The 26,206-nt window shown below is 51.2% G+C and overlaps 1 protein-coding gene across 4 annotated transcripts in view; it reads left to right on the forward strand.

Moving 5' to 3' along the window:
* CRTC3 (CREB regulated transcription coactivator 3) overlaps positions 1–13,032 on the forward strand; it is an 87,832-nt gene extending 74,800 nt beyond the window's left edge. For 3 of the 4 annotated variants that reach the window (XM_034667851.1, XM_011225693.3, XM_034667850.1), the window contains 6 exons: positions 133–350; positions 2,731–3,029; positions 7,490–7,690; positions 7,779–7,859; positions 9,127–9,229; positions 9,531–13,032. In XM_034667851.1, the coding sequence (XP_034523742.1) occupies positions 133–350; positions 2,731–3,029; positions 7,490–7,690; positions 7,779–7,859; positions 9,127–9,229; positions 9,531–9,739 (1,111 nt within the window). In that variant the 3' untranslated portion in view covers positions 9,740–13,032. The remainder of the gene's footprint in view (positions 1–132; positions 351–2,730; positions 3,030–7,489; positions 7,691–7,778; positions 7,860–9,126; positions 9,230–9,530) is intronic. The other variant, XM_011225694.3, reaches the window with a different exon arrangement.
* The last annotated feature ends 13,174 nt before the right edge of the window (positions 13,033–26,206 follow it).

The following is a 26,206-nucleotide window of genomic DNA, read 5'->3' on the forward strand; positions in this document are numbered from 1 at the left end:
CTCAGAACGAGGGAGAGTCCAAGCCTACGTAAGGACTTGGATGTTTGATACCCACTGCCTTGGCGAGTCTGCTCTATACCCCAACAACCAAATACACTTTAGAAAGTAACACTTTCTCTTTCTTTTTTTCAGTGCTTTTCCACACAACGGTCAAAACATAGGCCTCTCACCCTTTCTGGGGACCCTGAACACCGGGGGGTCATTGCCCGATCTAACCAACCTCCACTACTCTGCGCCCGTGCCAGCCTCACTGGACACCGGTGACCACGTCTTTGGTAGTATGAGTGTGGGGAATAGTGTGGGCAACCTGCCGGCTGCTATGACTCACCTGGGCATAAGAAGCTCTTCTGGTAAGTGTCCCCCACTCGGTGATGATGTGCCCACCTATGTACGCTCGTGGCTTAGTCATAGGTGGTCCCCAGTGAATCGTTGAATGAGAATGATTGCATCTGAGTTAGAGATAGCTACATACCTGTTCTTAGAGCTCTTGACCCTGCTGACATTTCACTTTGGTGGTCTGTTTCTGCTGCCTTCGATGAGCTCTGGAACGCTCTGCTAGACCTCCTTCTTTATTGTCTTCACCAGCCCAGGTGTCCTGGGACTTGGAGAGTAAGATGCAAGAGTCAAGAAAAAAGTGTCCATTCCATTCTGTGTTCACTGAACAATGTTAGTGGCTCTTATCAACATATGATGATGGTTTATCATTACAGCTGTCTCTCTAGAACCCTCTGATTTCCCACTGGATTTCAGAAGAGAATATCTTGAATTTTAGAACATTTATACTGGATATGATGAAAATATTTTATGCTCCATAGATACGTATATTAAAAAGAAATCTACCACAGTTCAAAATTATTGGTTCAAATTTTCAGAAGCGCTTAAAGGTCAGCATGTGGCTGTATGAAATGCTGCCCACAATGTGACCTGGGTGTCACTGTGCCAAGTTTGAGCACCCGCAGCTCAGACCCCATGTGGAAACATGACTACGTTTACTTGAACCTCGACAGACTTTTTTGTCAATGTCTGAGGCAGGTGTTGATCTCTTACTCCCAGTGCTGCGGTCCAGCCCCCACCTGTGCTGGTCCAAAGAGCTGTGGTGTAGACTGTCTCCTTGGGAAGGGGTCCCCAGTGATGGCCCGTCAGTGGGGGAAGTGCCTGCTGGTTTCCACTCTGGATTCAACAGGAGTTGTCCACGCAAATCAGAATCCACCACTCACATGAGAGAGGTCCCCTTTAGAGCTATCATCTGGAGGGTTCTCTAAAGCTTGCAGTGGTGCTGCCATTGTCCCACATAATTTTAAGTTTGAAGAATTGATTTTAGAGATAACTTCTACCTACTTATTTAGGTCATTTTATTATCCTGCTGCTCTACCAAGTGTCCTGGTGATTTCTGTGTGAACAAGGACATCCAAGGTCACATAAGTAACCCAGCATTGGCACTTAGCTCCCTTGGGTCTTGGGGAAGCCGCCATTCTCCAGGGTGGCCTTTGACACTTCACTTCAGCTGAAAATCCTGTGTTTATCGCTATGTGTTATTTTCCTCAAAAAGACATCATTTTGTCCAGAATTTGTATCAAGGTTTTATAGTTTCTAGGCACTCCTTAAAACGCATGGTATACAAAGTCATACAAACATATTTGAGCTTTCCTTCTGAATGAGTGGCTTTGTTTCTTAACCGAAGCTCACATCTTTAGCTCTGAGTCTGACTTGAGCGAACGGGATCCATAGAGGGTCGCACCATGGAGAGCTGCATAGGGTTTTATCAGAGACATCTTCCATGTTTAAAAAAATCATTTGCCAGCAAAAAATGCTGGATTTTGTCCTTGCTCTATTGCAGTAACTTTTATCGAATACTTAGTTTTTTTATGAACATAAAGGAACACACAGTTGTACTCACCCCAGCTGCTGGTACCAGCGTGACGGGCTGAGCTTTGAAACCCAGGCACTGCCTTCTGAGATAACGGAAGCATCATTAAGTCACGGAGCAAAGCCACTCTGTGCCGGGCCCGTGCCAAGGCGCTGACAGGACACAGGACACAGTCCCTGGCCTCACGGAGCTTGTGCCCTAGCGCCCTGTGTCATGGAAATGCCTTTCCGAAACTCCGGCTCGTGCTAACATTCACAACCCCTCCCCCCAAATAAAACAGAGCACCCGCAAAACCATCACTTTCCGTGAATTGGAATAGACTGTAATGAACAATTTCTCGAGAGCCAGAAAAACAGAAAGCAGGAGGCATGGGGTGGGGGGTGTCCCTTCCTATGACTCTCTGGGGCATTCAGGGTATTTACAGGGTCCCCCGAGCCGGGACTCTCAGTTGTTCTCTGAAGGCAGCAGAGGATTCGGGCGCGGTGCCGGGACAGAGGCATTCGGGGGGCTCTGAACAGAACGTGTGCACAGCCCTGGGGTCTTTTTGCCAGGTGAGGGCTGAGCCGTGGCCTCTGCTCTCCTGGTCGTGCGGCCCAGCGGCTGTGCACACACGTGCACATGCATCCTCGTGCGTCAGACTCACTGCCACCCTGCTGCCAGCAGCCCTGGGTGCGAGTGCTTCCCCTCCCCGTCTTTGGTGCCTCCGGTAACATGCGCAGGAGGGGAGCCGCCCAGGAGCTGCCCCCACTGCAGAGTCATCATCAGATACAGATAGGAGCAAGTTAAGTCTTCTTTAATCTTTGGAAAACAAAAGATTTGGCCTGGAGTTACGGCAAGTAACGTGTGCATTTGTTGTCTTGTAGGTCTCCAGAGTTCTCGGAGCAACCCCTCCATCCAGGCCACGCTCAATAAGGCCGCCCTGTCCTCCTCCTTGAACAGCCACCCGCAGTCGTCCGCCCCCAGCGCCTCTGCCCTTCACCCTTCCCTCCGGCTCTTCTCCCTCAGCAACCCGTCTCTCTCCACCACAGCCCTGAGCGGCCCCTCCCGGCGGAGGCAGCCTCCCGTCAGCCCGCTCACGCTCTCTCCCGGCCCCGAAGCGCATCAGGGTTTCAGCAGACAGCTGTCGGCCACCAGCCCTCTGAACCCGTATCCTGCAGCCCAGGTGAAAACAAACCCACAGTCCAACAGGCCGAGGCAGGTGGGGCCTGGACTGGGCCCCCTCAGCAGGTGTAGTCCCTGAGGCCTCCCGTGCACAACCGGAGGGAGCAAGTGTGAAGAACTCAGGAAGCCCTCCTCATTGCCTAAAGGCACCTTTGTTGTGTTGATTGCTGTTTCACAAACAACACACAATCCGTAGTCACTAACTCACAAACCTCGGGGTTGGGGGTCGGCATAGAGAACACGATCCAGACGTGTCTAAGGTGGCTAGCGGAGACCAGGCTGGGGTTTTAAAATTGGTGTGGAAAATTATCAATAACTGAGTCAGTCTATAAGTATTTTAAGCCACAGGGGAAAGCCAGAGAAGACATTTAATACCTTCCTGAAGCTTTGATATTGGATTAGACCTCTTCCCTAATTATGACTACAGATTTGAGAAGCAGTACTTTTATTGCTCATGAAATGATAGATATATAATAAGGATCAGGGTCCTCCATAAAAGGACCTAAAGAAGTCTGTTCAGAAAAAGGCACATTTTGGGGCACCTGGCTGGCTCAGTCGGTGGAACGGTAGACCATGCGACTTGATCTTGGGGTCATGAGTTCAAGCTCCGTGTTGGGCATAGAGATTAAAAAGTAAAATAAAACAAGAATTAAAAAGAAAGAACGGAGAGGCACATTTTGAAGTCACAAGCCTGTTCCAGAAATTCAGATGTCAAAACATCATATTTTGTCTTGTTGACTTTGTTTTTATTCTGAGCTCTTAGGGTGGTTCTTACCATAATCATCAATGAATATATTTTCAACCTATCGGTCCCTCCCTAGATACATTGTGACTTCATTTACTCCCCACCTCACCACAAATGAGTCATGACTTAGCAAGAGCTGACAGAACACAGCGGAAGGAGTTCGCAGATCCAGTTAGTAGCCACTCTTAACATGAGTAACCCCTTTGGGGAGAGGGTGAGAGTATATTTCATCATTGTTTTTTTAATGGTTCTTTTTATGTTATTGGATTGCCTTTAATTTTCTTTTGCAAGATTATTTTATGTAATGTAAAAAACATTACTCTTGCTTTCTAGCTACATTTTAAGGAGAGCTGTAGGCATAGAGAGCATCCTTTTCAAGATGTTTCCGGGTTTTTTTTTTTGCTTAATATTAAGATTTTTAAAAAATCAGTGTTATCCATGCACAGTTTAATAAGTCGGTTCTAAAGGGCTTGTTATGAAATAACATTGTCTTCCCCTCCCCGACTCACCGTATTTCTCGCTCCCTAGAGATGGCTTCTTCCAGCCACTTTAGCTAATCTCTTTGGCATAACCATGTTATTTCATGCTTGTTTTGTTCTGGGTTTTTAGTATTAGGTATTATCTGATGACATCCTACCATGAAGGATTAGGATATGGTTCTCTTTCACTTCTTCCCAAACCCTGCGCACCCCATACACGTTTCCTCCTCATTCACACTGTGCTTTGTTATAATTTTGTTGAGAGCAATATTCAGTGTTTAGTGTTTTCCCAGTTATAATAGCTCAGTCAGAGTTGAACCACTTAATATGCTATGAAATAACAAAATGAAAAATATTTTTCTCCTGGGAGTTAATAAATGTCTTACTTTTTCGTTAGTCTGGTTCTCTCTGTATGTATTGCTTATCCCATCCCTACCTCTTGGAGTGGGGTAGGTGTCCTCTCAATACATTTGGAAGCAAGCCCTCCATGGGCACCTGGGGGGCTCAGTCGGTGAAGCGTCTGACTTCAGCTCAGGTCATGATTTCAGGGTTGTGGAATTGAGCCCCGTGTGGCATTGGGCTCCCTGCTCAGCGGGGAGTCTGCTTCTCCCTCTCCGTCTGCCCATGTGCTCTCTCTCTCTCTCTCAAATAAATAAATAGAATCTTTAAAACAAAACAAAACAACAAGGAAAAAAAAAGCCCTCCAGTAGATTTCCAAGAAAGAGTGTTTGTGGCCTGGCATGACTCAACATGACTTCCTTCTACCCATCATTTAACTCATAATCAGCCAGAGACAGAATTTAAATCTGAAATCATTTTCTCTTAAAATTTTAAATTCTTTGCCTTTTAGTTCCTGGAGTTGCTAGTGAGAAATCCAGTGCCATTCCAATTCTTAATACTTGGAACAAAATGTCCTTTTTACCCTCTGGAGGCTTGTAGGGTCATCTTCTTGTTCCCCAGAGTTCTGAAACTTCAGGATCACAGGAGTCTGGATATTTGGTGGGTTTCCTCAATCTGGAAACTCCTGTCATCCTTCATTTCTGGGAAATCTTCCTTAATTATTTCCTGGATGGTTTCCTCCCTTTGATTCTCTGTGCTCCTTCTGGAACTCCTATTGTGTGAATGTTGGACCACATGTACTTTCCCGCTCACACCCTATTTTTTTCGTTCTCCTCTACTCTTTCCTCATCTTTTCACCCTGCTGTCTGGGAGAGCTTCTCACCTTTATCTTCCTGCTGTTACGTCAAGTTCTCATCTCTGCACTCATACTTTTAAATTGCCAAGAATTCTCTTTTGTCCTCCGCATGAGTGTTCCTTTTTACAGCATTGTACTCATCCTGTGGATGCGATATCATTTTTTCATCTCTCTGAGGTTTTTAGGGGTAATTTTCATTCTAGTTTCTTCTTTTTATTTTTTGTAACAGAAGTTTTCCAAGCCTCATAAAAGTAGAGAATATAATGGAATGAATCCTTCTATACCTGTCATCCAGCCTCAACAATTACCAACATTTTTGTAATCTTATTTCATTCACATCCCTACTTCGAGAAAATATGTATATATAGATACACATCACAAATATTTTATTATGTATTTTTAACAGATAAGGATTGTTATAGCCTAAATAGTATAATGATAATTTTGGTTTTTTAAAAAGATTATTTATTTATTTATTTATTTTTGTGAGAGAGAGAAAGAGAGAGCACAAGCAGAGGGAGAGGGAGAGGGAGAAGCAGGCTCCCCCCTGAGCAGGGAGCCCCATGCAGGACTCAATCCCAGGACCCTGGGATCACGACCTGAGCTGAAAGCAGATGCTTCACCAACTGAGCCACCCAGGCACCTGATCATTTTGTTTTTCATGACTTATTCCTGCACAGACTTCTCCAAGTTTCTTTTCTTTGTAAGTCTGCCTTGGTCTCCAATTTCCACGCAGATGCTTTCCTCACAGTCTGGTGATCTCTGGCGCTTCGTGCATCTTTAAGAACAGGACACAGAAACGCTGTATACAGGCGGGCTTGTCGGGCATGGTCTTCACTGGAGACCGATCCAGCTCTGCCCTTTCCCTGGGGAGCCTCTGGTGCCCTGAGTTGCAGGACTTTCTCTCAGGCTGGTCAGATCCCCTGAGGACGCTGGCACATACCCAGATTCCAGCCTCCTGAGAGTCAGGCTGGGAAAGAAAGGTGGAGGCATCAAGATTCAGTGGTGAGCTCTGTTGAACCCTGTGTTTCCGGTAGAGCGCCTCACCCACTGGGCTCCCCTGCACCCTGCCCACGGACCCTCAGCTCTGCTCTCCAGAGTGCCGCGCCCCAGTCTCCCCGCGAGCAAAGGCTCTGAAGCCTAACCGTTCCTCCTCCTGGCTCTTCACCCCTGCTCCCCGCTGTCCTACAGGCCCCATAGGGACCCTGTGACGGAAGTCCAGTTCCTCTCGGTCTGTCCCCACTGCCAGCCTCCTCTTGTCTTTCTCAGCTCCACTGACCCAGTCGCTGCTTGTCCGTCACTTTTCGTTTTCCAAATTCTTCTGCCACTTTCTTCCCTCCCATGAACTCAGTCCTTGTGCTATTTATCATCATTTTAGTCTAATTTATTTTCAAAGTGTTGTTCATTAGTGTCTCCTGTTGTTTAATGTTTTAGTTGTTTTTTTTTTTTTTTTTTTTTTTTTTTAAAGATTTTATTTTTATTTATGCGACAGAGATAGAGACAGCCAGCGAGAGAGGGAACACAGGCAGGGGGAGTGGGAGAGGAAGAAGCAGGCTCATAGTGGAGGAGCCTGATGTGGGGCTCTCCCATAACGCCGGGATCACGCCCTGAGCCGAAGGCAGACGCTTAACCGCTGTGCCACCCAGGCGCCCCTAATGTTTTAGTTGTTTTTAGTCAAAGTTTAGGAGACAGCAGAACTAACTAAGTTCTTTTTTTTTTTTCTTCAGTCTTCCATCTTAAATCAGAAGTTATGGTTTTAAAAAAAACAAATATGATTTTCACTGAGGACACTGGTTAAATTGATGGGTGTTTTGTTTTGTTTTAAGACAAATTGTCGTTGAATGGGAAATGTTTGGTGGGGAAGTGAGATTTGAGACCACTTTGAAGGAGCAGCAGTAGGAAGCAGGCTTTGGGGAGCATAGCACAGAGTACCCCGGGGAAGAAGGGCTCAGGGTTTTCCTTTCACTTTGACGTCTCCTAGTCTTAAAGGATTTGCCACTTAGAAACTCCAGTCGAAGCTAATTAATGACTTTGTTTTACAGATGGTGTCCTCAGATCGAAGCCCGCTTTCCTTCCTGCCCACAGAAGCTCAAGCTCACGTGTCCCCACCCCCCCCTTACCCTGCCCCCCAGGACCTCTCCCAGCCCCTCCTACAGCAGCCCCACGCCCAGGAGCCCCCTACTCAGCAGCCCCAGGCTGCCTCATCCCTGCCTCCATCCGGCTTCCCGCTCCTCGCGGCCCAGGTGCGTCCTAGCAGGGACACCGGTCAGAAGGGAGAACTTATTTTGCCCCGAGTTCCAAGCTAAACGTTCCCTTCCTTATTCCCTGAAGGGTTCCTCTTTGACCAACTTCTTCCCAGATGTGAGCTTTGACCAGCAGTCCATGAGGCCAGGCCCAGCCTTTCCTCAACAGGTGAGCGAGCTTCCAGGCATGCCTCTTCCTCGGGGCAGGACCTGCACTGTCCAGGCTGCTCAGGGCATAGACCCCACCACACCGAACAGACTAGGTACCCCACTGCCCAGATTCCAGATGTGCTCAGCAGCTGAGGGAGCCCCCAATCTCCCCTAGCCCTGAAGTGCTGGCGCAGACTGCCTTGTTTGGTGTCAGGCCTCCACAGAAGAACTGCTTGAACAAGTGGTAGTTCTAGAATTATAGAATGGCTCAGAGGGAAGGGACCAGCGCAGTCCACTGGTCTATCCTGCAGAGGAGATGGAGACGCAGAGGGGCTCGGCCCGCGGGCCTGCTGCCAGAGCCAGCACAGTGCTGCCTCCCAGGGGAGCTCGGTCCAGGCGGGGCCAGACGTTCCTCCCTAAGATACTTTCATTCAGCCCCTTTTGCTTTTTAGGTTCTCCCTAACGTGGACCATTTAAAATATCTCTAGATTTTACAGTGTCCATTAAGTATGGATTGGGCTCTAGGATGGATTAGGGAGAGAAGGAAGGGTTTTGAGCATTTTACAAATCTTAATAATTACAACAGTAAAATGAGACAGGTGTTTCCTGAGTAGGCCATGGTGAGGGCTCCTGGCATGAACCAGCAGTCCCTGCCTCCTCGTTTTCTGAAGAAGCCTGTTGAGTTTAGATGAGTCAGTATCTCCCTGAAAAATGATAGAAATGCCTATTTTTGAAAGATTTAAAACAATAGTTTGGAATATTACCTTCTGGAAAGGCACCTAAGGTAGGCCCCGGTTCTCACCAATCATCCCAGAGGCTTTCTCATGGAGAGGGGCAGCCTGAGCTTCCTCCCTCTGAGCGTAAGAAGGAAAGGGTCTCCCTGCCTCATTTTTCTAGAAACCAAAGGGGAAAAGAGCCCCTTGGTCATCTCACTTCCTTGGTTACAGATAGAGCCTTGGAAGGGTTCCCACAGATGGTATTTCCAAAGGCTTCGGTGTGGCTGGGAAGGAGGGGTGTGTGAGACCAGAGGGGTCACAGAGACCGTGACTGTTGGTGTCTCCTCAGATGGTTTCGTGGGCTGGGCCGTGTGTGAGCAGGGACGAGTCACCCACACTGTGGGCCTCAGGGAGCCCTTCCCCACCTCAGCACCTGCCTGCCTGAGAGGAATGTTCTGTGTGGGACCCCAAGACAGTTAGCATGTCTGGTTTTGCTCTGGGAGCATGTTGCATTCTTCACGCCTCGGAAGCAGAGATCATTCCTTACAGTGTGACCTCTGATGCTTCCAGGTCCCCCTGGTGCAGCAAGCTCCCCGAGAACCACAGGACTCGTTTCATCTGAGACCAAACCTGTATTCTAATTGCGGGAGTTTCCCCAACACCATCCTGACAGGTGAGTGTGGGCCACCCCTCAGCTCTACTATGCTGTTTGTATTTCCTGTGTTTTTACAGATACCGTCATAAGATAGTTTAAACAACATCATATAAAACAAAAAAAATGAAAGTCCCCCAGCTCAACTTTAGCTCTTCAGAAGGCAGGCAGTTGCTGTCCTGGCTGGATGCCGGGAGCTGGGGGGAGATGCGGGCCATCGTTGTCCCAGCTGGAAGATGATAGGGACTGTGTTTGCGGGGATGGCATCTGTTGTACGTGCCCCCTAACCTGCACTGTTTTTCCGTCTTGCTGCTCCTTCCAGAAGACTCGAGTACCAGCCTGTTCAAAGACCTCAGCAGTGCGCTGGCGGGCATGCCCGAGATCAGCCTGAACATGGACACTCCGTTTCCACTGGAAGAAGAGCTCCAGATTGAACCCCTGAGCCTGGACGGACTCAACATGTTAAGTGACTCCAGCATGGGGCTGCTTGACCCCTCTGTAGAAGAGACATTTCGAGCTGACCGACTGTGAACAGAATGGAACGGGCCAGGAGAATGTACTGCTGAAGAGCGAACGAGAACAGCATAGAGTGGAGCCCGCTACACCCTCTGGGCTTGAGGGATCTCGGGCTTCTGACATGGAAGGAGCCATTCCCTGACTCCCAACTTTCTGACGAGGCCCCGTCTCACACCCCGTGGCTCACTCTAGACCACAGAGCCGCGCACTGCCTCTCAGGCCTGCGGCTGGGGGGGATGCTGCCGCAGGCGGGCTGCTCCGTAGCTGCCGATGACTCGGTCGTCACCGTGACCAGTGCATCCTTCTGTGGGCCGTCTAGTCCGTCGATGTGTAAAAGAACCGTGGAGCGGGCCACAGTCGCGTTGTGCAGCACTCAGAACCACTGACCTTAGTCAACACTGAAGAGAGGGCCTGGCCTGCGAGGCAGTGAGGGCCGCAGGCCTTCGGGAGTTGGCTCAGCTGCGAGCAACGGTACCACAGCACCACGGTGCCTTCCCCACTGTCGCCGTCCCAGCTTGGCAGCCACCCGCCGGTGACCCCACGTGCCAGGGCACGGCGGACGGCCAGGATCACCCAGATCATCCAGATGCCTTAATTCCAATATGAAGAATTTTTACCACGATTTCAAGAACAGATTCAGTTAAGCAAACTGAATGCTCATTTGTTTTCTCCAAGTATGTAATCTCCTTTCTGCTGCTGCAGGACACCTTTTCCTGTGGACAAGGGGAAAAGGAGGACTGTTTTATTCAGTCACTGAAAAAAAAAAAAAAATCCCCCAGTGATGGATGAGACTGAAGAGAAAAGGGCTTCCTCTTGATGGCAGGGGCGGAAAGAGAGGAAGGCCGTAGGGATCTTGCAGACCCACGATGTCTTCCAGACGAGCTCCAGACAAGCGTAGGCCTCCTCCTCCACAGCCCGGCTGCAGGGATGCTGGAGGGCCGATCAGACCCTCCAGCAGCCAAGCCGCAGCAGGGGGGGGGGAAGCCGTTTCTCGGTGGAATGGGAGTGTTGTGGAACCCCGCTAGACCATAAGCTCCTTGAACGCAGGGACTGTGCCTTACTCGTTACCAAACCCTGAGTACCTAGCAAGTGCTGGCACTGGGTAGGTGCTGCTAACTGCACCCTGAACGCGTGAATGAACAAACGGAGAAGTGAACGAATCTGCCTGGCTACAGGGCAGTCTAATCTGTAGCCCCACCCCTTGCCAAACCTCAGAGCTTTAGCTTTCGAACACCTGTGCCTGTGGTTAAGCTAAGCATGCACTTTAATAGGCTTTAACACTAGGTGACCAAATCCACGGTGAGCCCGGGCGCCCCCCACCCCCGTTCTCCTCGAGGGTATGCCCCAGAGCAGGCGGCTGGGAACTGTCTTCTGAGTGCATCCAGAATGGCTGGGCACACTGAGGCCTCGGGGATCCCAGCCAGGCCCCAACCTCAAAAGATCCCTTTCAGATCCATGTTTTGCTCTAAATTGCTTTTAAAAGAGATTCCTTCTTTGAGGTTGAAGAAAAAGTCTCTAGTAAAATGAAGGCCTAATTCATGAAGCCATCATTAGTCATCAGTACCTTAGTGTAAAAACTATGACTGCATTTCCACCATTCTTGCCTCCTCAGACTTAGCCCCTGACCAGACACCCGATGGGGGGGGTGTCGAAGAGCACCTCTGGGGAGGGGTCTGGGCAGTGAGGCGGGATGTGGGCACGGGAAGACGGGACCGGGAGGACAGGAGCGCAGAAGGAGAGATGAAGGATGCTGGAACTTTTGCCCGGACAGCGCTGCCCTTCCAGGAGACGCCAGGAGTGTGGCAGAAGGTCACTAGACTGCCCCCGCCCAAAGCAGCAAGGCTGTACTGCACAGGTCTGAATCGGACATGTCAGCGCCCCACGGCAAGAAGAGTCTGGAACGGGATCCTGGGCTGTGAACTTCTCCAGGCCTCATCCCATTCCTGTCTCCAGAGGGATTGCCTTATCTCCAGTCTCTCAAAGAACCCCGATGGCTCACCATTGCAGCTTCCTCTGTAGGGCCCAAGGCCTCAGCCTCCCAGGAGCCCCGAATCTCTGCTGTTGAATTGGGAAATCCAGCCAGGGTCCTCGCCTGAGCTCCAAGCCGCAGTCCCAGTGAAATTTTCAGATCCCTTTATCCTGAGGATGTCAGGACGGGGGTGTAACTCGTTGTTACAGTACAAGCCCTTTCCTTGTGGTACGCAGCTCCCCGGTGTGCCAAAAGAAGCCGGCTAGCTCTGTGCTGCCTTTCCTATGTCGGAGGCCCCCCAAATCTGACCTGGCCTTTCAGATGGGATGGTGCTGATGGTAGGAGTTTGGTATTTGTTTTTTTTTAAGTGGAAGTCCCAGCATAAGCCACTCTTTGCACCAGTGCCTTACCCTTGGCGGGGGGTGGGAGGGGGATTCAGCAGTGTGGAGGGGGGGCCAGCTCTGTCTGCACAGCAGTCCTGCTTACAGCAGGAGGCCCGGGACCTATGCAATGAAGTACCCTGCCCCCGGAGCATTCTCCCAGTGACTCGTGGAAATGGAGGCTCCCAGGAACAGTAACTTGTCCCGGGGTAATATAATGATGACAATAAGGTTTAGCACTGAATTAAATTTGTCCTTAGGTCCACCAGTCCAGTCTTTTCCTGTGAAAAGGTTTTGGGCATTATCCAACCCACTTTGCTTACATGGCGTCAAGGACACCCATGGGCAGGTGTCCCTCTGACCTTCAGCGGGGAAGTCTACCCTCACTGCTGCCTTTGCAACAAACCAGGCGTGGTCCTCGGCATCTGAAGCGGCTAGATGCATCAGAATAAACGATCTTCCAATATTTAGTCTTGTTACAAGAAAGCGACGGCTGTACTACTCTCATTTACTAGCAGTTAAACAATATAGAACTAAAAACCTATCTGTGTTCTATTTTTTCTTTCTGTACGGTTGTGGTTTTTAGGACACACAGTGTTAGGAGAAAATTTTTCTGATCACATCAAGACCACCGTAAATTCTCCTCTGTCCTGCTTCATTTCTCCTGAGTCTACTGTATATTAGCCGAGCTGAAGGCTTGTGTATTCCAGCCCATCTGTGTAGCTGAAGATGTTTCGACTCTGACTCTCGTTGGCTCTGTTATGCACGGGTGGTTCCATCCCTTCGTGGTGGGGCCATCACAGCCACTAATCAGACTTCCCGCCAGTGTCCTAACTCCCTGGTCCCTTGTTAAAAAAATATTTAAAGATTGGAATTTGTATAAAGTAGCTTCCAAGTTTTATAATACGTTGTTTTACATCTTTCGTAATTAAAAGCAGCACAATAAGGTTGTATCTGCACTTGGTGTCTTTCTTCATTCAGCCTTGGGTGAGATGAACTGGTAGAAAGCTGTCCCCCCTCCCCGCCGCCCCCCAGCACCGCTCAGCCTGCAGGTGGCCTTCCTGGTCCTTGGCTTGGCAGGTCCTGCCCTGGCCCATGTGTTAAGTGTTGTTAATACACGCGCTGTCGTGTCCACACTCCAGCAGGGTTCCCAGGCCTGTCCCCTCCCCGCCACAGCCACACTTCCTTCAGACGCATCAGCCACACCCAGGCTTGTCACAAAGGTGACTGTTCCCCAAAGTCTTAACTCAGAAGCCCTATCTTTGACCCCAGCTTCCTGAGCCACCATGTCTACTCTGGTCCACACACACCCTGTTCTTTGACCCCACAGAGAGTTCTATCCCTGGTCCCTGCTCTTAGCCTCCTTGTCCTCTCCTGGCTCCCCTCCCTTCCCTGGCCTAGTCCACTGGGCTCCGTGAACATGCTCACAGCCCTCCTCCCGCTCTGACCCTTGACCTTTCCCTGCTGGGAGCTCCACAGGAGAAAACCAGCAACCCCACGCTGTGCTGACCCGACCTTCTCCTGCCACGTGGGGTGCTCCAGACCTCTCCTCTCCAGAAGCCCTTATCTCTCTTCAGGCTCAGAAATTTCAAGCCCTTGGGGACAGCTCTGTTGGCATCTCACCTGCTGCCCATCCTGTCCCCTTTCCCAAACTGTCCCAAATCTCCATCCCTCCCGGCACTTCCCCCCACCTTGTCTAGTTCTCGCTCGCCACGTGTGTGCCTGACCCGCTCTTCCCATGAGGATGCCCTGCCTACCCCAGACCTCATCCCTCTCCATGTTCTTCCCCATCAGCTCACGTATATGCCTTGTCACCTCCTTGCTAAGAACAAACAGAAGGAAACAACCCTTCCTCAACCCGGCTTCTCCTTGGACACAACCTTGTCTGTTTTCCCTCCTGGAAGAGTTGCTCATGTCCCACGCATTCCCTTATCTTCGCATCCACAGTCCCGGCTGCAAACCCCTCCGTCCAACACCTGCCCCGGCCCCTCCAGTCCCTCTCCTCCCGGCTCTTCCCTGACCCTCGAGCCCTGTGGCCACTCACTTTCCCCCCAAACCCTCTTTTCGGCTCCAGTAAACCCCCTTCTTGTTCCCTCAGGTCACACGTCCATCCCCTCTGCATATCCTCCCCCATCTTCTTCAGATCAACTCTCCGGTCCTCCAAGTTGACGGCCCCCACCTTCAGCCTCATACCGCGTCCACCTGTTCACTCAGGTTCACCTGCACGCCATCCTGTGCGGCCTGCTACCCTTGTCCTCTGTAGATCCGTGTGCGCCAGCAAGCACTCAGAATCAGCCTTCGACACCCACCTGCCCCATGGGGCTCTAGCCCGCGAGGACAGGGGCCATGTCTGTGCACTTGAAGTCTTTCTCCAAGCCTGGCACGTAGGCGCTCCGTAAATACTCTCCAACTGCCCACTCCTGTATGCTCCCTCTCAGACCACAGCCTCCACCCTGACATGAGAGCGGGACGTGAGCCCCCTTCACCTCTCAGAGCCCACCTGAGTCCCAGGGCTGTCTCAGCCCCATTATCTCTCTGCTCAGCCTGGCAAGAGCTTCCCGTCTGGCTGCCTCCTCATCTCCAGTCCTGTGACACAGCCTCTCCCTGCCCTCAGAAATCAAGAGTGACAGATTTCGCTTTTATCTGTGCGCCTCAGCGTTCCTATCTATAAAATGGGACAATAAGCACCCGCCACCACCACATCATAGTGCTGCGGAGGATAAAATATGAACTCACACAACTAAAGGACCTGGAATTGTGCCCAGCCCATGGTTAACATTCAGTAAATGTCAATTATTGTAAGTATTATTTGTTGCGTGAATATGCTGTTCTTTCAAAGACGGGGGGCACAAATCTTTAGTAGTACTGAACTTGTATAATGCTCGCTTCGAAATACCAAATCTTAGTACAAGGAGGAATGTTTTAAATCGATCTTATGAACATTCTATTTGCCTGATGAATGCTATACCCTTTGCAGGTATGGAAATGAGGATTTTACAATAAGCCTGTCCCATGTGACCGTGTCCCAGTGTGGACACTAGATGGAGCTGAGACCATAAGAGTGGCTGTTGGGACCCAGAAACAGCTGGAGAGAGCCACCTGACCCCCTTCGATGGATGCAGCCTTTAGACCCGGCTGGAGGCGGTGCTGGTTGGAACTGGATCCCCTGCCGGAAGAGCGAACTAAGAAGTCTGTCTAGTGACCCCTCCCCGAGGACGACAGACACTACACATCACACGTCCCTCGCGGCCACCTGAAAGTAAGGCAGGGCAAGGGTGACTTCCTGCGTTTAGAGGAAGACGCAGCCCCGGAGAGGCTCCGCCACCCGCACTGAGCCCCGGGCGCGGTGCCTCCCAGCGGCGGGTGCTCCAGGAGCTCCGGAAGCCTCGCGGACCCCGCCCTCCCGCCGGGGACCCCGCCCTCCCCGCCGGGACCTCGCAGCAGGGGGCCGGTCCCGCCCCCCTGGCCGCGCCCCGGGGGGGCCAACGCGCGCCCTCTCCGAGGCGGGACGGGGCGGGGGCGCTTGGCGGGCAGACCCCGTCTCGGGATTGCCTGATGTGCTGTTTTTTAAGGCTTTGCTTGTATCGTTATAAGAAACTCAGGTAACACTGAAGACTCGGAGCAGAAAACGTCCATCTTCAGAGAGCAGGACAGGTAGATGGATCGAGAAAGCTTTCCAAGAAAAGGGCTCATACAATGCGTGCTCTTCTGGGGAAAATGTTTAAATTTCACAGAAGCCTAGATGGAGCCAAAGAAATTGCCGGCCTGCAAATAATTGTGCCTCTTGTGTTTCTAAATTATTTCCCTAAAAGGAAAGAAAAATACCAAGAGGCTGGATTCCTTTCTTGAAGCTTGTTTCCACTGTAGATGGCATCTCTTGACAGCCTATGATTTAGGATGAGGAAATGAGCTCACCCACTTCCTATCTCCTTCCCCTCCCAGAACCTGTGACTTCTTATTTTTACATTGTCAAGGTTTGTGCTGTTTGCATCCTGTCCTGAAACCATCCTTCCCACCATTGTCTGGCCCAGTTCCGTGTGCGCGTGGGTCCTCTGCTCCCTGCCAGCCCTTTCCAAACGGCTTTCCAGGTCCTGCTCCGAGTTTGCTTTATTTTGGTGCTCCTCCCGCTGCCTTGACTTGGCCTTCAAGGAGTCCATCCCCGGGGGGCTGTGTTGGTCCCAGCCTCAGGGTCACGGCTGCAGGGCTGCAGGGTCGGAAACCTGAACTCTGTAATGGGCGTAGGTGGACTATGACATCGACTGATTTATGCCGGGTGAAACTGGCACAGTTCCCCAGTGCGGGGACAGGCACTACTCTTTCCATTGTGACTCCTTGCGGAACACTGAGTCTTGAACTGGATACGTAGCTGAAGTTTCAGACTCTGGAAATAAGGGAAATGACTGGTGGGTGGGGGTGGGAGAGTACTGTATTCAAGGAAAGCACATGCCAGGCTTCTAGCCCAGGGGACCTCCATGACCACACTTCCCATCTCTACCCCCACACCCACAGTTTTCATCCCTTTGACAGCAGTGCCTGCTCCTATCTTCACTGGGTCCAAAAGAATGAAACAAGGCAGACCTCAACCAAACCCCTGCCCAGGAGCCAATCTAGCTGCCCAGCTGAAGTTGGTTGGACTGCCCCAGTCAGTCTGCAGACATGGGAGTCAGAAGTAAATGCGTATAACATAAGCCACTGAATGATGGGGTCGTTTGTTACGCAGCATTGTTGTGGTGATAGTTGACTGATACACTTTCTCTGTCCATTTCCTCTTTTGGGCTTGAATTGTACTTTGTCCCACAGCTTCACTTTATTAACCGTAGGGCTGATCTTGTAGCGTCTGCCTTCCCTCTGGTCTACAAGACACTTGAGGTGAACACTGTATCTTAACCAGTTCTGACAACCCAGTGCCCAACTAAATGGCACCCAAAGTCATCACTCCCATCTGCACCCTCTCCAGGACAGCTCAGTCTGAGTGGAGAGGCCAAGGCCTCTGCTTCCAGGATCTGAAAATTGGACAAAAAGGTTCAGAAGCCCCAAGCTTTGCTATCTACTGCAGGGTGCAGGGGGAGGTGGGGGTGGGGACACTCAGAGCACGGCTGCCCTCCCTGGGAGCATTGTGACCACACGGCTTCTTTCCTAGCCAGGCTCGAGAATGGAAACAGGGAGAAGATCTGGTAAGTTCATATTAAAGGGGTGGGGACAAACGAAGAGCCTTGGAGTCATAGAAATCTCAGAAGGCCAGTTTGCAAAGGTGCCCAAATATCCAGGGGGCAGTGATGGTGCCTTCACTAACATAGTGATGTCTGCCCCAGGAGACTGGGCACGGGAGCCAGAGTTCTGGGCTAGTGAGGGGCAGCTGCAGACCTGGTTTTCCAAGCTCTGCCCACCAGCGTCTTGCTGGGATAATCTAGGTTCCAGCTAACCTAGTTTCCTTCAAAGTTATCACCCAAATCAGGACACTTGGTGAGAGTGACAGGAGGCGCTGTTAGTAACTGTGCCGGGACAGAGCCTGATGTGGGCTTGGTGCCAGAGCATGCCCGCTCTTTGGGCATAAGCAGGGACTGGCAAGCAGAAACGTGTGGTCAGCTTGTGCACGAGGAACAAGGTCTACAGGCTGTATTGCTCCGGGGCCAAGTTCATGGGCTCTGCAGTCAGAGACCTGGGTTTACACGCGTCCCTACCCATCCTGGCTGTGGAGCTGGCCAAGGAGGTGGTCTGTCTCCTCAGCTGGAAAACAGGGATGCACCTGCCCTAGTGAGTGCTCCTGAACTGTTACCTGTCATGTTGGCTGTGATTCTTTTTATTAAACCGGTCCTTTCTTCCTAGACTCCAGAAACACAACAGAAGGATTTGTCGAGAAGACCAAGGTCACGCTCTACGAGGAGCACGGCACAGAGTTTTCTCAGCACACAGAGGGGAGGGATCTGGCTGGGCCTCCACCCCCTCTCCCTAAGGCACTGGGTGACTCGCCCGTCTGGCCAGGGTGCAGGGGCCACCCTCAGCTCTTTCCCGGTTCCGGAGCCCCAGCATGCACTCCGAGGATGCTTAGTCTTCATCTGCTCGAAGCCTGGCCTGGTAAGTCCTGACTCTTCCTTAGCCGGCTTCTGCGGGGCCTTCTTTGCGCTCCACGAGCCCTGCACCTTGCCTGGGCTGGCCTTACTGACCGCAGGGCAGCCTGGCAGGCTGGAGTCTGCTGGAACCCCCCTTCCAGAAGCCAGGCCAGTGCAGCCCCAGGCCTCTGGTGATGCTTGCCTTATCCACGGGGCCGATCAGATGTTCTCTCCGGGGAGTTTGAGGCTCGAACAGAAGAGACAGAGAGTCTGGGTGTCACTGAAATTGAGCCCCATTCATGCAGTGCCCTGGAGGGAAGGTTCCGAGGCCCCTGAGCGGCCAGTATCCTGCCTGGTTTTTCAGCAGTTCTTCGCTGTGTGTGTGCTGCCCCACCCACTGCCTCCTAGGTGCCCTGGGGTGAAGACTCACCGACACTGTGCTGCTTGAGTGGGAATCGCTGCAGCTCCGTCTGGTCCCCGGCCTGGATGGCTGTCCTGCCACCTGTCCTCCCCTAGCTGTCCCTGCCTTGCCTTACTCTTTTGGATCAGGTGGTGGCGGTGGGAGCTGGCAAGACACTTCACTTCCTGCTCCAGGTTCTAGCTGTCCCTGGCCCAGCTCTGGGGAATTCCCAGTGTCACACTGTCACGCACCTCTCGCCACCTCCCCGGCAAGGCCTGGGAATCACCGGCTCAGGGGAATGCTCATGAGGGATGCACGGATGAGTTTCCCTGCAGGCCCGGGCTGCTGGCCGCGCACGCGCAGGGACGACCTGTCTCATGGAAGGGCTTCCCGGAGGCTGATGCGGAAGGCCGCGTTTCTGGAACGTGTTTGAGCCCGGAGTCCTTTTTGGTGGGACCACCTCGCGAGACTGACGTTCTGTGGAACACACTGCGGAAGGCATGGAAGCAGGTAGGGAAGGGTGAGGGCAAGGTGCAGAGGAGACTTAGAGACTTTGAAAGAACCAAATGCAGAGAGGGGAAACGATGAATTAAAAACCGAAAAAGAGGGGCGCCTGGGTGGCTCAGTCCGTTAAGGATCCAGCTCTTGGTTTCGGCTCAGGCCGTGATCTCGGGGTCCTGGTTGGAGCCCTGTGTGGGACTCTGTGCTGAGCGGGGAGCCTGCTTGAGATTCTCTCCCTTGCCCTCTGCCACCCCCCCCCCGCCCCTGTCTCTCACTCTCTGAAAAACAAAACAAAACAAACCAAGAGAGAAAAGCACAAGAAGAGGACGAGAAGGCACCCAGCGTTTCCGACATGCCTGTGGGCCCACGCTCAAGGAAGCCTGAGCGATGCCTCTGACCGATCGTGAATATTATTGTTACATCTGTTGATTACCAACATTAATGTAAGTGACTGCCCTAAAAAGCCATACCTGAAGCTTGAATGCGAAGCAGAGATGGGACTGCTGCTTGCAAAGAGTGGCCCTGGTGTCCTCCCACTGCCCTTATGCCCCTTTATGGCCCCGGCCCCTGGGGACATGCCGATCAGCAGCCTTTGGTCCAGAAGTTGATTTTTTTTTCTCTTCTCCAATTCAAAATGGTCTGCCTGGTCATCTAGTTTGTGTGAATGTGTGTTGTGGCTTATTAAAATGTTTTGCTTATTAAAATGTTTTTTGGGGGCGCCTGGGTGGCACAGCGGTTGGGCGTCTGCCTTCAGCTCAGGGCATGATCCTGGCATTGTGGGATCGAGCCCCACATCAGGCTCCTCTGCTATGAGCCTGCTTCTTCCTCTCCCACTCCCCCTGCTTGTGTTCCCTCTCTCGCTGGCTGTCTCTATCTCTGTCAAATAAATAAATAAAATCTTTTTTAAAAAAATGTTTTTTCGTAAGATGATCATTATTTCCAGGTGACATGATTCCAGACCTGAAAACTTGGAGAACATTTAAAAAAATATATATATATATGTATATATATATATATTTTTTTTTTTAGTCTAGTTGATGCACAAGAGAAAATCAAATTGACACCCACAAGAAACAGGAAGAGAACCACGTTCTAAGAGTGCGTCAGCATTAATGGCGGCGAGATGGCGTCAAGATGGCTGCTTGAGAACCTGTTCTGACCTCTGCACTCCAACCCGACCCTCTAAACGTGACCCAGAAGATATGTATTTAAAGGCTCTGTCATAGGACTAGAAACTGCAAACCGATATCCTTCAGTATCAGAGATGATGAGAAATGAAGGATGGTGGAAAATGAAAGGCAAACAGATGGGATTGAGTTGAAGGTAAAAATCTAACCTTAAATGTTCAGAAAGGGTGCCGGGAAGGGAGGGGGCTGGCTTTAGGGGTGCACCGGGTGCGGGGGGAGTGAGGTCCTGGGAGCTGACCAGGTGACAGGTGTGGTGTGGTGAGGGCTTGCTCCTCCCCCATCCACCTCGCCCAGCAGCTGGCGACAGATGCGCTAGCTGACAGCAGAGAGATAAGGACAAACTGGAGGGATGGGGTGGGACATGGGGCTCATTTCCTTTGTAAACAATGAACCCTTTATCAATAAGATAAAGGCCAACACCCAGCTGAAAAACTGGGACTGAGATAGGATGCAGCAGTTCCCAGAGAATGACGTACAGAGAACTAATACCCATATGAAAAAGGTTCTGGACCTCACTCTTAATTAAAGAGATGCTAATTAAAACAGGGAGATACCGGTGGTTCAGAATTAGCAAAGATTTGAAAAGACTGCAGAGCTCAGGGTGGTGAGGGTGTGGGCAAACAGGCTGATGCGATGTAAATCAGCACAACCCTTCTGGAGGGCAATTTGACAGGAGCTAGCAAACGGCATTTAAGGGACTGGAAGAAAATATGATAAAATATATTTTTTACATTTTTGGAGTGGGGAAAACCTTCCTAAAGCATATCCAGAAACCCCAAAGGGAAAAATGGACAAATTCGGCCTCAGAAATTTAAAACTTATGTAGCACTAGAAGCCATTTCAAAGATATAACGTACAGACAGCAGGTGCAACATATGTTATGACCCTAAAATACAGAGAGGCCTTTATAGCACATAGAAAGCTTTATATTCCAGTATATAAATGGTCGAAGGACAAGAACAGGTAACTCACAGGAGATTTCAAATGGCTGCTAGTTGAGAAGGGGCATGTATGCTCACTGGGGATCAGAGAAATGCAGATTTAAAAACTGATAATATCTAGTGTTGGCAGAGGGAAAGGGGTGTTCCTGTATGCCGTGGTCATTATGTGCTGGTCGAGTCTTTTGATGGCCCATTCGGAGAACCTACCAACATGTAGGTTGGTATTTGCATGGATCAGTCCTTGTATGAGCCCTGCTGCACGCACGCGCACACACACACACACGCACACATGCACACACACACACACGCACGCACACACACATGCACACACCGCCATTGCCCAGGTGGGCACCTGAAGCTGGAGACCACCATGGGGACACCTGTTGCTGCTGCCCCTGGGAGCCAGATGGATCTGCTGTATCCTCCAGAGAAGGTTCCTTGGCACCTGCTTCTCAGTGTCCCTTAGCCTCACGCAGGTCCTTCTGATTGATGGCATCTTGTGTCACATGCTCTGGCCCATCTGGAGCAAGACGGGGGACTGACCTGGCTTCCACCCCAGGGAGCTGTGAGTTCATAAGGTGGGGAATTCTCGAAACCAAGAAGGAGTATTCCATGGCTCGGGGAGGCCAAAGTGAATTGGGGACATAATCCTCCACAGTTCTTCACCTCATCATCAGCCCTCCTTTCCTGCTTACACTTACAAACAACAACAAAACCCAGGAGCCAGCCGAGAGCTGTTTCTCCAAAGGAAAGTGGTTACTTGTGAAAAGAGTTTGCTTTGCTCCGGAGCTTGAGGGCTTGCTGCCACTCTCTGACCAGCTTGCTCACGTACTGATTGCTTGCCTCTGGGTGAGTGCCGTGAGAACAGGGGCCTTGTTTCTCTCTATATCCTCAGTACCTAGAACAGTGCCTGGCACATCCCGGGAGCCAGGATGAGTCAGGTTAGTGAATTGTGTACACAACGTCCCCTCCCACGTGACCTGCAGAAATGGCAGTGCGTGACTTTCAAGCCCCAGCTCCTATGGCTAACTGCCTTAGTCTTTGGCTATTCCCAATTTCGGATTCCAAGAAGAGGAATCCAATCGGTCATCTCGTCTATTTGTACCAAGCCATCCCTCGTCAGGAGGGCCTGTAAACTGGAGGCTCCGGGGAGAGGTGTCTGCGGCGTCAGCCCATCAGAAGGGGCTGCAAGATCCCAGGTGTGTGTGAGGTGGTGACGTGTCTAGTACAGTGAGGTCACATGTCAGCTGAGGATGGGGTTCTGGAGTCTCCGTGTAGGACGTTGTGCCATCTAGTCAGTTACTCACGAAAGTCCCTTATGTTACCATAAATTTCTCTCCAGTACCGCACCACCCAGGAAAAATCCAGGGCAGCCGGTTTCCCTTCTAAGTGGGGCCAGATGGATGTTTCCCTGGCAGAGCAGCAGGACTGGCTAGATTGCCTTGTGGGGCGTGTGGTAGGGAGAGCACATGTGCAATGCTCACAGCCTCAGAGGCACAGGGGTCCCATCACACCTTGTTCCTGCTGCTCCCTGAGGGGCACCGAGCACCATGGGACGCAGGACCTCGTCCCTCCCTTCATTGTCCTCTCCCCGCCCCCCCCCGCACCCCCGCTTTCTGTTTTCTTCTTTCTCTTCCCTTTTGAACACATATATATTATGAGGTTTGGTGAATTTTTTTAAACATCCACTTGCTCTTACTGGATTTACACATGAATTGCAAGAAGTCTGAATAGAAGAGCAAGAAAATGAACCTGATTCCAGCCAGAAAGCCCCGAGCACAGAAGTCGAAGGAGAAAGCAGTGAAATCTTGTTGATGACCTGTTCTCTGACATAGATCTCTCAGATGAACGGAAAGAAGATTTTAGAAAACAGCTCTTACCTATTGTGGGGGGGGGGAGGTGAGACAAGGACAGTGCAGGGGAGCTGGGGGCCATCACCTCAGCTTGTCACGGAAGCCACGGTTAATAGGATTACAGGAGGCTGGATGATAAAACAGAAGAGAGACAAGAGAAACCTTTGTGGCGTGTGGAGGACATTACTGGAGAGAGGGAAGGAAAGCTGGCGACCATGCCAGACTTCCAGGAGAAAGTGTGAACATACAGGGGGACAGAAAAGTCCCTGAAATTTCTGAATAAATCAAGTGGAACAGAATCAATCATCAAAACGTGTTTATTTTCTCTCTCCCTCTCCCTCTTTCCTCCTCTTCCTCCCTCCCTGCACCTTTCCCTCCTCTCTCCCCCCCACCTGCTGTCTGTCACACGTGCGCGCGGGCGCGCGCGCACACACACACACACACACACACACACAGGCAGAGAGTCTTGTCTGTTTTCTTCACGGCTGTCTCCCCAGAATTTAAAACAGTGCCTCGTCCAGAAGCGCCAGCTGGCTCAGTCCCATGGGCATGTGACTCTTGATCTCCAGGTCCTGAGTTCAAACCCATGTAGGGCCCAGAGCTTACCTTAAAACAAACAAACAAACAAACAAATAGGGGTACCTGAGGGGCTCAGTGGGTTAAGCATCTGCCTTCGGCTCAGGTCCTAGGATCGAGCCCCAAGTTGGGCTCCTTGCTCAGCAGGGAGTCTGCTTCTCCCTCTGCCCCCCCCACGCTGCACCTGTGCTCTCTCTCGTTCTCAAATAAATAAATAAATAAATAAATAAAACCTTTTAAAAAATCAACCAAACAAAACCCTAAACAGTGCCTAGCTCATAGTAAGCCTTTAATATTTGTTAAATAAATGAAAGACTTTATAATGAACTGAGACAGGTCATCTTGCACTAATTAAAATGAGAAGCCCACTAACCCTCAGATACAACTTGGTGAGATCCCTAAACTTGATGGAAAAAAAATAAAGACTTCTCCCAAATTTTAAGCAGCAAACACAAAGTTAAATAATTTTCCAAAGTCTTGATATTTTCCAAAATCTTGATAACCAAGACAGCTTTGAACTTCACAGGGCAACAGTCACCACCTGAGACAATAGAATGAAAATCACAGAGTCCTTGAGGGAATGAGAGGCTCCCAGGACTCCTGAAGCTCAGAAGACAATGGGAGGAAATCTCTGATGCGAACAAGGAAAATTGGCCTCCTGGGGCCACCCGCAGAGGGAGAGCACTTCCTCCCTCCACCAAGGCCTCACTGCCTTGTCTGGGAGCACCTCCTGAGCCCTGCCCACCCTGTTCTTTCTCCCAGGCCTGGAGTGACAAGTGAAGGAAGACTGAATCAATGCTCAGAGCAGGGTTGGCCTCGCCTCCAGGACGTTGGTGGGCCTGGCAGGGCAGCCTCGACCCTCCCTGGAGGTCCGCTGGGGGGGGTCACAGCCCACCCCAGGCAGCTACAGCCCTGTGACACTGCAGGCCCCTTGGCCCTGGGTGGTGACTCACAAGACAGTCTTCCTAGAACCTGTGATCACTCTGTGCCCTGGGGCAGGCTCAGGCTGGGCACCCCTTCACCCTGGCAGAGTTGGGGCAGGGACCCTGGAGGCCATGGAGGGCTTCATGGTGATGACATCATCAGAATCCAGCCAACATGTCTGTGTTCGTTGTGATGTGGGACGGGCAGGCTGGTGCCTCTCCAGGACCCCCTGTGGCCTCCCTCCAGAGCTCAGCCCCTGTGGATGTGGACCAGCCTTATGCCCTTCCAGGTAAGCCAGACCAGAGGCGAGCAGGGGCTTGTCCCCCACCCAACCTCAGCATGCCTGCAGAGCAGGAAAGGCAACGGAGAGAGCACCCCTGAAGCCCTGGGCCTCGGCCCCCTGCTCTCCTTCCTCCTCCCCTGCCCACTGTGGCCTCGTTCCATCCACAGCCCTCATGTGTACGTCCCTTGCCCACCCTTTCAAATGTGTTTGTTGAGTACCCCCTATGCGCTACAAGCTGGTGGTCAGACGTCTCAAAACGTGCCATTGTGGGGTTTTTGACTCTGCGCACGTGGTGACCAGGGCAGATCTCTACAAAGATCAACCATTCCCGGCTCTCCGAGACTCTGGAACATTCGCCTTGGACACATCACCCCGCCTGTACACAGTAAGAAAGTAAGCAGTACTTTTTGTACCTTGGGGACAAAAATAAAAACCCAGTCACTTAAGTGTCACTCTTACAGCACTCTTACAGACTTAATGACTAGGAAAAAAATACCATTGTCTGAACAAAGAGACATATTTGGGGAGTTTTATTATACTGACTGACATGCTTAATTCCCAGCCCTCTGGGGGAAAGAAAGCACCGAGTGTTCCCCCCACCCCACCCCAAAAAAGGGTAAAAATAGATTACCAGAACAGACACAAAACAGCAGCCCCAGCTCCCTTCCATGCCAAGCACTGTCTGGTGACTGACTCCCCCAGGGACTGTACTGAAAGGGACAGAGTCCCATCCATCAGGTTAGGAGAAAAGGATGATGTGCCTGCCGGTGGCAGGGCCAGCTCGGGGATGCTGGTGGAGAGGAGCCAGGCCTGTGGGGGAGCCAAGGCCAGTCTTCTGTCCCTTCGTCTTCTTGGTCTATGTGTCTGTCTCTCTCTGTCTTGCTGTCTTTCTGTCTCCTGGTCCATGTAGGTGTCTGCCGGCTGGCCTCTCTCGGGACATGAGATCTCCCCTCTCTGCTTGCCCGGAGCATCTGCTTTTCCTCTCTCCCTCTTTGCAGAGCAGCTTTCTCATCTCTGCTGAACCATGACGGTTCTTTTCATGACCCTGACAAGTTTGGTGCCTCTACTAGCTGACCCCGTCTCCAGGTGTCCCGGTTCTGAATTCACAGAATCCACAGGACAGAGAGGGCTCTTGGCTCAGCCTCGCATTTCCTCTGGGTCAGCCGTCCAGGCTGTCCTGTGGCTCTGGGAGCATGCTTGTGTGGGCATGGGGCGGGGGACAGCAGGACCCACTCTTGGGAACGGCGGTGGATGTGGGAGTTCTCAGCTACAGGGGCAAACCCTGGGGTTACACCTCCAAAAGTCTTCTATGTTACAAATGCCACAGAGAGGTGTTCTTGGAAATCTCTGGGGCGGGCCCCACATGTAATGCTCCCTTTTGCAGGTTTTATAAATATATACAAATTTCTAAGGCTTAA

The sequence above is a fragment of the Ailuropoda melanoleuca genome, chromosome 9 (genome assembly GCF_002007445.2).
Source record: "Ailuropoda melanoleuca isolate Jingjing chromosome 9, ASM200744v2, whole genome shotgun sequence".
NCBI lineage: Eukaryota > Metazoa > Chordata > Mammalia > Carnivora > Ursidae > Ailuropoda > Ailuropoda melanoleuca.